The sequence below is a fragment of the Falco peregrinus genome, unplaced genomic scaffold (assembly GCF_023634155.1).
Source record: "Falco peregrinus isolate bFalPer1 unplaced genomic scaffold, bFalPer1.pri scaffold_40, whole genome shotgun sequence".
Lineage (NCBI taxonomy): Eukaryota > Metazoa > Chordata > Aves > Falconiformes > Falconidae > Falco > Falco peregrinus.
Window position 1 is genome coordinate 1033614 of NW_026599607.1, and position 11544 is coordinate 1045157.

The 11544-nt window shown below is 54.9% G+C and overlaps 1 protein-coding gene across 1 annotated transcript; it reads right to left on the reverse strand.

Moving 5' to 3' along the window:
- Window positions 1-385: 385 nt before the first annotated feature.
- On the reverse strand, window positions 386-10378 carry LOC129783396 (olfactory receptor 14C36-like). Its single transcript, XM_055793371.1, has 2 exons — window positions 9471-10378; window positions 386-584 (listed from the first exon to the last, which is right to left on the reverse strand). Exons 1-2 carry the CDS (start codon window positions 10376-10378, stop codon window positions 386-388), a joined length of 1107 nt encoding a protein of 368 aa, XP_055649346.1.
- Window positions 10379-11544: the final 1166 nt, after the last annotated feature.

An 11544-nucleotide genomic window follows, 5' to 3' on the forward strand; every position in this document is an offset into this window, starting at 1 on the left:
TTCATCCTCAGGACCCCTGACGACCACCACCAGGGGACACTGCGCAAACTCAGTTGAGAGAAAAATATGGAAATGACTCGCAGAGCTAATTTTAATACAAAGCGGGGATAGGTAATGCATATGTATAGGCGTATTACGACATAGTTATGAATATGTAATGAGTTGCCTTATAAAATCACACAAGTTTTCGCACCAGGCGCGCACGATTTTTGGCGGGACTACCCCCGTGCTGCCCAGCGCTGATTAAACATACCTACTTTACAATCTTACGGATTGTGGAGTCCGTTTTCCGCGCGTCATAAGGAACCAATCTGTTTAAAGCACGCGACCTCTGATAACATATATAAACTCGTGCTTCTGCACAATAAGTCGGCATTTGCTAGCATCAAACAGCGTCCCGTCTATCCATTGCAGCAAACTGGAGACCCCGATGTGATGGGTTTATGAACCGCCAGGCTGAGCGGCAGGCTGCAAGTCCCACAGAACGTTGAATGAGCTGCTGAAAGGAAGCGGGAACCGGCAAATGAAGTCCCTCTGGAACTGAGAGATGAGCTGTGGGAAACATGGGAATCAAGTGTCTTCCCCTGTGAGGGATGTATATGGACTCATAAAGGGTCTTCTAGTCAGATCCGGGAGCCCATGCCTCAGTCTCCCCAAATGGTGACCCCTATGGTGGTGTTCCGAAGCCTTGGAAGAATAAGGACGGAACTGGTCGATAAAAAAGCCAGCTCGTGGAAGAGGGCTGCGTTCCGGAGGAGACGGCTTGGCTGAACGATCGTCTTGCTGTCTGGACCAGGCGGACAACCTAAACCCCGAGGATAACACCTGTATGCATCGAGACAGGTGAGCAGCCAAGAAACTTTAGAGACTTTGAAAGAATGAAAGTGTGTACAGACAGCAGCCAATTGTATGATGCTGCCGTGGAGGGGAGCTCCGTGTCGGGAATGCATTTAGCACCTTGGTGGCAAATTCTGACTACTCTTTGCCAAGTGTGGACTAATTCTACTAGCGGTGCTAAACCAGAGGAGGCTGTAAATTCCACCGACAGCGCGGCTCTTCTCAAGACACCGTCAGCGATGGCGATTCTGTCCACACCTCCTCTGCCCCCAAAGCTTCTGTCACTGACTGCAGCGACCCTCACAACACAGGACCAAGCACGGGAACAGGACAACTCGGACAATGATTTTATTGACAATGATAAACCTTTTGATCCAGGTCCTACAGATCTGGAAAAGGAGCTAGACCTTTCCCCCACCCCCTTGTCTCTCCTGATACATTGATTGTATTTTGGGGGAGGGTGAAAGGGGGTCTGAGGGATTGGTGGCAGGAATGCAAGTGGGAAACACTTAAGTGATGGGTTTTGGGAGTGGCTAGGGCATGTTCAGTATTTTGTCAGACAAATCAACCTGCAGAGTGGCAGCCTGTGCAATACGAGGCTGTTACAAGGGTTAAGCAAAGCAGTGCGGGAAGGGAGGATTCATAATACATTTGCTATGTCCCTTCTTGAAGTGATGGCAGAGCCTTATACACTCACACTGCATGATTGGAAGTTACTGCTTTGTATGGTACTAACTGATACAGTATATGATGTGGTTATCTGATTTTTGTGAGCTGTGTGTAGTGGCCTTGACTGAAAACCTTAATCAGGAATTGCTGTTAACTATGAGCAGTTGGCTGGAGCAATTAACTGTGCCGATTCTGTGACTCCTTCCTGCACCTTCCTGAGATGAATGGTGGCCACACTCCCATGTTACCCTGAAATACCACAAGGCACTGCTGAGAACGGTCTGACCCACCACAGACCAGTAAAGGTTGTAGACTTTCATCAGAACTCAGCATCCCACCCACAGCAAAGGATACACAGCTCATTTCACCCACCCCAGCAGTGTTTTCTCCATCACAGAAACTCTACGCATCTACGTGGGGCTTTCAGATCGCTAATGGGTGCGAGGGGACAGGTTTCCATTCTGGAGGGCAACGCACTGCTTGGAAGGGAACTTCAAGGAGGTAGCCAAGTGCCCTAACAAGAGCATCAGGTTCAGGGAGAACCAGCCCCTTGCCCAGCCCCACATAGGGCATTGCCCACAGCCCCACGGGTGAGAGGAAAGCTGGGACACTTGTTCCCATGGACACACCTGCAGGAGAGGACCCACAAGGTCAGAGTGTGACTCTGCAGCTGAAACACCCATCCCCAGAGAGCCTGAAAGCAAGAGCTAGAGAATAAAACTAACCCAAAACGGCAGAGAAAGAAGTAAAATTGCACTGATGGTCTAGGTAAGAGTGTCCAGGGCGAGCGAGCCAGGCACTGAGGGCAGCGTTGCCCTTGCCCAGCTCTGCTCGCCACCTCCCACACACCAACACTGCTGGGCAGCTGCTCTCAGCCCCTGTGCTCTGCAGAGGGACCGGGGCACGTGGCTGCAGAGCTGCACCGCGGCTCTGCTGGAGCTCTGGCTGCAGAGGGGGTGGCTCACGCCTCGGGACCCCCAGCCCTGAGGGCAGAGGCTTTGCTGGGGGGAGAGCAGGCCAGGGGGATGCCTGAGGAAGGGGTCTGCACTGCACATGGTCAGAGAGAGCTTTCTGATTCTCCCTTCAACAACAATTCTGTCTGAAGTTTCCTATCAGTCCTTGCAATATCCTGGATGTCAGGAGACTTTCCTTGTGGGAGGTATCTCCCTGTGCCAGGTCTTTCCCTGTCAGTGCTCACAGACCACATCTCTGCCTCTGTGCACTGGCCCCGCACAAACGTGCCTCTCTGAAGGGCACTGGCTGGGCACAGGGTCCTGCCCGCAGGGGGAAAAGGGCAGCTCAGAACGACCCTGATGGCTCCAGCAAAGGTGCTGCTGCTGCTGTTCATAGGCGGAGGAGTGGCTGAGGGCACTTCAGGAGGCTCCTGGCAGACCTCCTCATCACTCAGAGTTACAGCTGGGAGTCTCAGGGACATCTTCAAACTCGAGCTCTCCATTAACATTTCTGCCTTCCCTCTCCTGCCCCCAACAACAGAAAACTGAAAACACAGATTGAGGAGAGCCCTGGATTTATCATAGCAATCCCTGTGCTGACCTTCGATACAAAAAGTCTCATCCAGACATATTCTGAGGGTAACCTATACTTGTAAGCAGCGCTCACCCTTGCGGCACACTCTCAACAGCAGAGAGATCCTTCCCTATCAGGGCTCAGTCCATACGCCCCCAGAGCTGCACGGGAGCCCCCCAGCAGGCTGAGAGCTGCCCCTGGCAGGCGGCAGAGCCCCTGCCCCAGCACACAGCCCCCTGGGCTGCAGGGACCCTGCTGGCAAGGACAGCCCTGGGCACCCCTGCCTGCACAGCCACCTTCACAGCCCTGCAGCCGGCCCTGGCACAAGGCAGCCCACATGCCCTGGCCCTCCCACGCTGCAGCAGGGAAGCCCTGCTCTGCAGCACACTGGCCTCCTCCACAGCACAAGGCTCCCACACGGTCCCACAGGCTGGGGGGGCCCCAGCTGCTGCAGACCCGGCTAGGAACTGCAGAGGCATTGCCCTGCAGCCACACACTTACCGGCTCCAGGGCTCTGCAGATTTCTCCAGCAGGGAGCTCTCAGCAGCCTCCCACCAAGGGCTGCTTTTGAGCTCTCCCTGCCTCCCTCCTCTGCCCCTCTGGGCTCCCTCCAGCTGTCCCTGGGGCTGCAGGGGAACCTGCTGGGCAGCAGGATGAGGCAATCCCTCACGGGCCTTGCCTCTCCTGGGGGGACACACTTATTTCCAGCAGTGGCAATTCTCTTACTAGAAAAAGTTTTGTGCAGGAGTATCAACTTTTGTTAACGCATTACTAGAGAGGACACCAGGAAGACTGCAGCAAAGGATCCAAGTACTCCTAAAAGAGTGTGTGTGCATGTGTGTGTCTGGTGGTTCTGCAGGCAGGGCAGGGAGGATGTCTTCAGTGCTTCAGTAAGCCCTGCAGAGCCCATTTCAGCACTTCATGGCACAGTCCGAGGGCTCAAGACTCAGCTCTCCCTTGCCCAGGCCATGTCTCTGCTCTGAAGCAAAGCCTTTGCACTCCCGGGCTCGGGGACACTTGGTACCAGGTTGCCTCATGGCCAGGCAGAGCTGGGCTGGTGCCACAGCTGGGGGGCTTCAGCCCAGATGTGCAGCAGTGCCCTCAGCCAGGGGCCCACGCAGAGGCAGCTGCAGCCCGTCCTGTTGCAGACAGAGCTGTGACCCTGAGGGAACCAAGTGCCAAGGCAGGTGGCAGAGCTCAGCACAGCTGCTCGGCAAGGACAGCAGCCTCCAACAGCCCAGGCATCCACCACGCGGTTTAGACCGGTGAGGCAATTCCAGGGCACCCGAAGGAGCGTTCCCTCCTTCTGCACAGGCCACAGCCTGCCAGCGTGTGACCTGGGGCCTGCACTCTGCTGCTCTCCTGCCTCACTCCCCTGGGAGATGAGACTCCACCATTGCTTTGCTCCTAGTACCAAGGTGGACACGAATGATGCAGGGTTTCAGATCCAGGGGAGCATCACAGCTGCTGGCCCATCTGGCAGCTGTGCTAGAACGCTGATGCAAAGAACCTGCAGACACCTAAACGTGCATTGTCACTGCGCTGCCCTGTGGCTGTCACGGGCGGTTACTTGACCACTGGCTTGCAGGATCCCACCAAGCCTCTGTCTCGCTGCTCCCCTCCTTCTTCACTCACCTCGATGTCTGTAGGGCTGTTCTCTCACATCATTCTCACTCCTCTCCCTTTCTGCTTTGTCCTTTGAGAGACCAGCCTGAGGGCTCTTGCCATACAGGTTAGCCTATGGCAGTAAGGTCTCCCAATCGCCTCCTGATACCTAAGCTCCCAGAAGTCCAAAAGAGACACCTCTCACTTCAGGACAGCCCACCTTCAGGAGCTGGGTGGCTGCAGGCTGCGCTCCAGAAGGGCACAACTCTCCGGTGGCATCGCTGTGTGATCAGGGAGCCCCATGGAGAAGACACCCCAGGAATGCTGCTGGGTACCTGTGCACAGGCAGCTGCAATGTGCCCTCTGTGTCCCTGGCTGCAGGGGCAGAGCGGAGATCCTTCTCAGGTATGATGAGGCAGCATGAGGAGTTTGCAGATCGGTACTTGGAAACTGGCTGCCTCTGCTCTCAGCAGCGTCCAGTTCCTTCTCTGGGAAGCACTGGGGGTGACAGTCCTGCAGGTCAAGGAGCTGCCAGCACAGGGCAGCTGAAACCAGGGCGGGTGGACAGACTGGCTGTCCTCAGTCCGCACAAAGGGACTGTCTCTTTGCCTCTCAGGGCCCACCTGATGGCACCTGCAGTGCAGCAGGAATGGCAGTGCCAAAACCACTCCTCAGCTGTGGTGGGGCAACCGGAACAAAATACACAGAGAAAAATCCCCTCAACTCCGCTCCATAGTTGGGTGAACACGGGGGTGGCAATGCTGTGAAGCCCTTTGATGCCCTGAGTGTATTTAATCCTAGATCACGCCACGTTCCTATTTCGCTACTGCTGTAGGGAAGGACTGACTCCTGCAGAGCCCACAGCAGAGTCTCCTACTCCCTGGAGCACCCTCAGCAAAAACCAACTCATGAGAGATCTACTAAAGGTCTTCGGGAAAGCAGAGAGGCCTTTTCATTGGGGTTCCTCTGAGAAATATGTTAGGTTTTGCTCAGCAAAGTCTTGCCTAACTCTTTTCCCTCTCAGACAATCTCTGTGCCAGGAGGCACCAGATGCCAAGTGGCTACCCCTTAACCCAGTTCCTCCTCCTGGCATTGGCAGACACGCGGGAGCTGCAGGTCTTGCACTTCTGGCTCTCCTGGGCATCTCCCTGGCTGCCCTCATGGCCAACAGCCTCATCGTCACCACTGTACTGTGCGATCACCTCCTCCGCACCCCCATGTGCTTCATCCTCATAACCTCTCCCTCCTCGACCTGGGCTCCATCCCCACCATTCTCCCCAAAGCCACGCTCAGTTTCCTGTACGACCAGAGCCATCTCTTACTGAGGATTTGCTGCCCAGCACTTACTGATACTCTTTTTCATTTCAGCAGAGTATTTTCTTCTCACTGTGATGGCTTATGACTGCTTATGAGATTTGCCATCTACCTCGCCAACCTGACAGCCTGCAGTTGTGCGTGAGAAGCTCCACAGTGGATGTCATTTCCCTCAGCTTTACAAAACTCTGGCCATGGTCTCCCTCAGTGTTGTTCTGCCCAAGTGAGGCCATGACACTCTGGGTGCAAACAGAAAGAGATAAACACCAGCTGGATGGTCAGGCTGAGAGAGCAGTGGGGAAGGGCTCACACCCCACCTGGAGGCCACTGGGACATACTGGGGCAGTGTGGGCAGCACAGGGGACTCTCCTGATTACAGTTTAAGAGCTGTAAAGATAATCCAGTGGAGGCAACTCTCACAGTGTCTGTCAGTGGCACCAAACTGAGAGGAGCATCCCTGTGCCCTAGGGATGCCATGGAGGGGAACCCTGGCAGGTGGGGTGGCCGCCCTGGCAGGAGCTGCACAGATGCAGGACGGACCAAGGGCAGAGCCTGCACCTCCCTCGCATGGACTAACACCCTGCAGCTGCAGGGCCTGGGACCTGCCTGGCTGGGCAGTGTCTGTGCAGAAAAGGCCCTGCTGGTGCTGGGGGACAGAAGGCAAAACACAATCCCAGCCCGTGACCTGGTAGCAGAGGCAGCCAGCAGTGCCCTGGAGCGTACGGAGAAGTGCCTTGCCAAGAGAGTGCGGGAAGTGATTGTGTCCCCACGCTCATCCCTCGTTAGACCCCCTGTCCGTGACCGTGTTCATTTTTGGGCCCTGACTGTGGAGGGAAGCGGGGGAGGGAGCGGCTGGGTGGCTGCTGGGCTTTTGGCCAGCGACAAGCCTTGACAGCAAGGAAGATGTGTATAATTCGGAGGGAGTTGAGGAAGGAAGGGAGGCAACAGAAAGTCCCCAGGACTTGGAGGGCCACGGTTTCATATCTTTGGCAAACCCCATTCAGAATATGCTGGGAAGTGATGCTGACATTCCGAACCAACAAGGTCCATGGGCAGGCAAAGCTGTGCCTGTTGTTGTGACCCTAAGGAGACCCACACGCCTCTCTAAGGTGACCTGCACACCTACGGCATAGATCATGCTGGGGCTGAATCTCTTGCCTGGCTTCAATGGCCCCCCGAAGCCATGGACAAAGCTTTGGGTGGAGGCCCCAGGTGAGGCTGGTCAGGGCCAGGAAGGCCTAGGGATGCTCTCAGGTCCCTGCCCCCATGGGATCCCACCTGCCAGTGCCCTCAGCAGGCCAGGTTCTCCTTCCCTCCTGTCCTGGGCTGTGCTCTGCTGCTCTCCTTCCCCACTTACCTGGGCATCAAGGACACCACAATTTCATAATCACTACAATCAAGACTGGCACTGCTATTCACATCCCTGAGCAGCTTGTCCTCTTTGTGGAGACCCAGGTGCAGGTGAGCATCAGAGTGGGCAACCTGTTTGGTCTGAGGAACTTGCCCACAAGCCCCTGCACTCTTGGCATCCTTGCTTACCTGTCCTGTGAACACCAAGGAGACTGATTCCCCCAGAATAAACCAGACTATCTCACCCATTGTTTCTCCTGCCATAGTATCTCACAATCCAAACACTTTTTTAATTGGCAATAAATTAATCTTTGCCAAGGCAACACATCTCTGGACATGAAAAGAATCATTAAGAGATTTCTTTGTCTTTATCTTGACCCATGAGCATTGCTGGTTTATTTTCTTCCTTTGTCCTGTTGAGTCAGTGCAGCGAATGAGCAGCTGAATGTTTGTCTCACCATTGGTCAAGGTTAACCCTCCACAGGACCACATCAGGACTGCTGAGCCCACAATGGGGCTCCCCAGCACAAGCGAGACCCTGACACATCACAGCAAGTCCTGCAGAGGCCAGAAGGATGGTTAGGACCTGGAGCATATTATGGGCAAAGGGAGGCTGAGAGAGCAAGAGTATTATTTGAGAAATGGTTCTGAGTGAAAGACTGGAGCGCTGGACCCAGGCCAGCTGGTGGGATCTCAATCAATATTTGTTAGAACACCATGCCATGAGAACATGATCTTGTTGGAGGTGTCTGACAATGGCCTTCCCTGAGAGACCAATGTGGCAAGAGCTATGGGACTTGTGTGTAACAAGTGTCAGTAGGAAAGTGGCTCCCTTTATATTTAGAAATGGTGATGGAGTTGTGTATCACTGGGCAACGGAGGAGGACAGAGGTGGCCATGCAGCAGTGGTCCCTAATGAGGGCTGGGGTATATGACCAGGCTTGGAAATGAGCAGTGTTTGGGAATTTGTGGGGAAAATTTCCCTTCTGCAGCTTTCTGAGGGTGTGCAGGGAACACGGCACAGATCTGGCCCCTCAGTCCCGCTCCTTTGGTGCCTTGCTTGCTTCACCATGACCCCTGGGTCTGCACCAGGACACCCTGCTGTGTGCCCCCACCCTGCACACCCACACAGCTGAGCTCTCACTGGTGTTTCCCTCTCCCTGGCCCTTCCCAGCCCAGCCCCCCCCCAGCTCTGCCCACCTCCCCTGCCCTCTCCCCAGCCCAGGCAGACACAGCAGCCCACGCGGGGCTGGCCCCATGCAAGTGCCCACCCAAAGGGGGCTGCAGAGCTCTGGGCACTCACCCCATGGCCATAGACCATCACAAGGGCACAGGAGATGCTGGTGGGCAGAGAGGGGTCTCCTCCTGCCAGTCAGCCCCAGGGCTGGCACCAGCCATGGCATGAGGACACAGAGGCCATTGCCTCCCTCTGTCTGCTGCTCCTCTCTCACAGGGACCCTGCTTGCCCACTGCTGGCAGCCCCTCGGGGCCAGTCCCTGTCCCCAGCACCAGGCTGCTGGCCTGGGGGCTCCCCAGGCACCTCCTGCTGCACCAGGGACACAGCAGCCTGCCCCAGCTGGGGCATCCACAGAGACACCTGCTCTTGCCCAGGGATGTGGTCTCAGGCATGGCCCTGAGCAGGCGGTGCTGCTGTGCAGGGCAGCAGTGCCTGAAAGCCCAGGGAGATGGTCCCAGGCACATCCCTCTTGGTCACCCACCGTTCCCATGGGCACTGGGCCCCCACACGCCAAGGCTCAACACAGGCCCATGCCCTAACGCGTTGCCCCATGCCCTCCTCCCCTGAGCCATGGGGAACCCAAGCCCAGCAGCATGGTCTTCTGGGGGCAATTCCTGCAGCCTGTTCCTGAGCTCAGCTTTGGAAGAAGAGACCAACCTCCAGATATAGGCATTGAAAAAACCCACCTTTTATTACTGAGATGTGACACAGGAGTATATATGTACCATCCTCCCTGGCGCATGTACAAAGGCCTCTGGGTCAGGGAGGCTGGGTTCGTGCTTTTGGGGAAGTGGAGTGAGGAAATACATTGAAGTAAAACCATGATTGTCATAGATGGAATGTTAAACACACATGATGTCCTATACGTGACTTGAAAATACCTTGTAAAGAGCCACAGTCAGTTCATTGCCGCTGAGAGACACCTGACTGCATCAGCTTCTTCAGTGCGTCCTTCAGCTCCTGGTTCCTCATGCTGTAGATGAGGGGGTTCAGTGCTGGAGGCACCAACGAGTACAGGACTGAGACCGCCAAGTCCAGAGATTTGGCGGAGACGGAGGGGGGTTTCAGGTAGGCAAATGTGCCAGTGCTGAGAAAGAGGGAGACCACGGCCAGGTGAGGGAGGCACGTGGAAAAGGCTTTGTGCCGTCCCTGCTCAGAGGGGATCCTCAGCACAGCCCTGAAGATCTGAACGTAGGACAGCATGATGGAAACAAAACAGCCAAATGCTATGAAGGCACTAACCACAATAAGCCCCACTTCCCTGAGGTAGGTGTGTGAGCAGGAGAGCTTGAGGATCTGTGGGATTTCACAGAAGAACTGTCCCAGGGCATTGCCGTGGCAGAGCGGCAGTGAAAAAGTATTGGCCGTGTGCAGCGCAGCATAGAGAACATCACTACCCCAGACAACAGCTGCCATGTGGACACAAGCTCTGCTGCCCAGCAGGGTCGCGTAGTGCAGGGGCTGGCAGATGGCCACGTAGCGGTCATAGGCCATGACAGTGAGGAGAAAATACTCAGTTGAAATGAAAAATAAAAAGAGAAAAGCTTGGGCAGCACATCCTGCATAGGAGATGGCCCTGGTTTCCCACAGGGAATTGGCCATGGCTTTGGGGACAATGGTAGAAATGGAGCCCAGGTCAAGAAGGGACAGGTTGAGGAGGAAGAAGTACATGGGGGTGTGGAGATGTTTGTCACACACTACGGTGGTGATGATGAGTCCGTTGCCCAGGACGGCAGCCAGGTAGATGCCCAGGAAGAGCCAGAAGTGCAAGAGCTGCAGCTCCCGCGTGTCTGCCAATGCCAGGAGGAGGAACTGGGTGATGGAGCTGCTGTTAGACATCTTCTGTTTCTGAACACAGGGACCTGTTGAAGGACAAAAGGCAGGGACAATTTAGGAGAGACTTCTTTGAGCCAAGTGAAAGCCGTTTCTCCTAGATGCGCCCCCGCTGCCCCATGTCGCCCCCTCTGCCGTTCCTAGGAGAGCTCCCTTCCGAGCCGTGGCTGGAGCTGTGCTGAGTGCTGGCCGAGTGTGCTGTGAGGAGCAGGGGCTGTGCCCGCTGGCTGCCAGCAGTGAGCCCTGCTCTGCAGCAGGGGCTTCATGGGAACCGTGGGGGCAGGGGCCAGTCCTGGCCTTGCACTGGCTCAGCCCAAACTGCTCCCAGCGCAGAAGGGCCTGTCAGCATCGGCTCTGCCCGTGCTGAGCAACGGCCATGGCCAGAGTCAGGTCAGGAGGGCTTTGTGCTGTGCTCAGGGAGAGCAGAGTGAGTGCTGAGAGGCAAGGGCACTGTCTGTGCCTGAGGGCAGAGGCAGGACTCTGGTGAGTCCCTCCAGCTCCTTCTCAGCTGCCCCGCACTTGCAGCTTTCTGTGATAGAGTCCAATTACACTGACATGTGTCCTGGTTTAACCCTGGCTGGAAATTATGTACCACAGGGATGCTCACTTACTCCCCCCTCACCCATAGGTATGAGGAGAGGAATCAGAAAGGAATGTAAATCTTGAAGTTTGAGGCGAGAAAAAAATCATAAATGCAGTAGAATAAAAATGAAATTACAATAACAATAATGAGAATGACAGTTATAATGAGAGGGAGGTAGTCGGGGGTAATAAAATCCAAGAAGAAAGAAGGGAAGGGAAGGGAAGGGAAGGGAAGGGAAAGGAAAGGAAAGGAAAGGAAAGGAAAGGAAAGGAAAGGAAAGGAAAGGAAAGGAAAGGAAAGGAAAGGAAAGGAAAGGAAAGGAAAGGAAAGGAAAGGAAAGGAAAGGAAAAGGAAAGGAAAGGAAACGAAACGAAACGAAACGAAACGAAACGAAACGAAACGAAACGAAACGAAACGAAACGAAACGAAACCAAAGGAAACCAAAGGAAACGAAAGGAAACGAAAGGAAACGAAAGGAAGGAAGGAAGGAAGGAAGGAGGGAAGAATGGAAGAAAGAAACAAAGAAGGAAAGAAACAAGGAGGAAGGAAAGAAGCAAAGAGAGAAAGAGAGAAAGAAATGAAGAAAGAA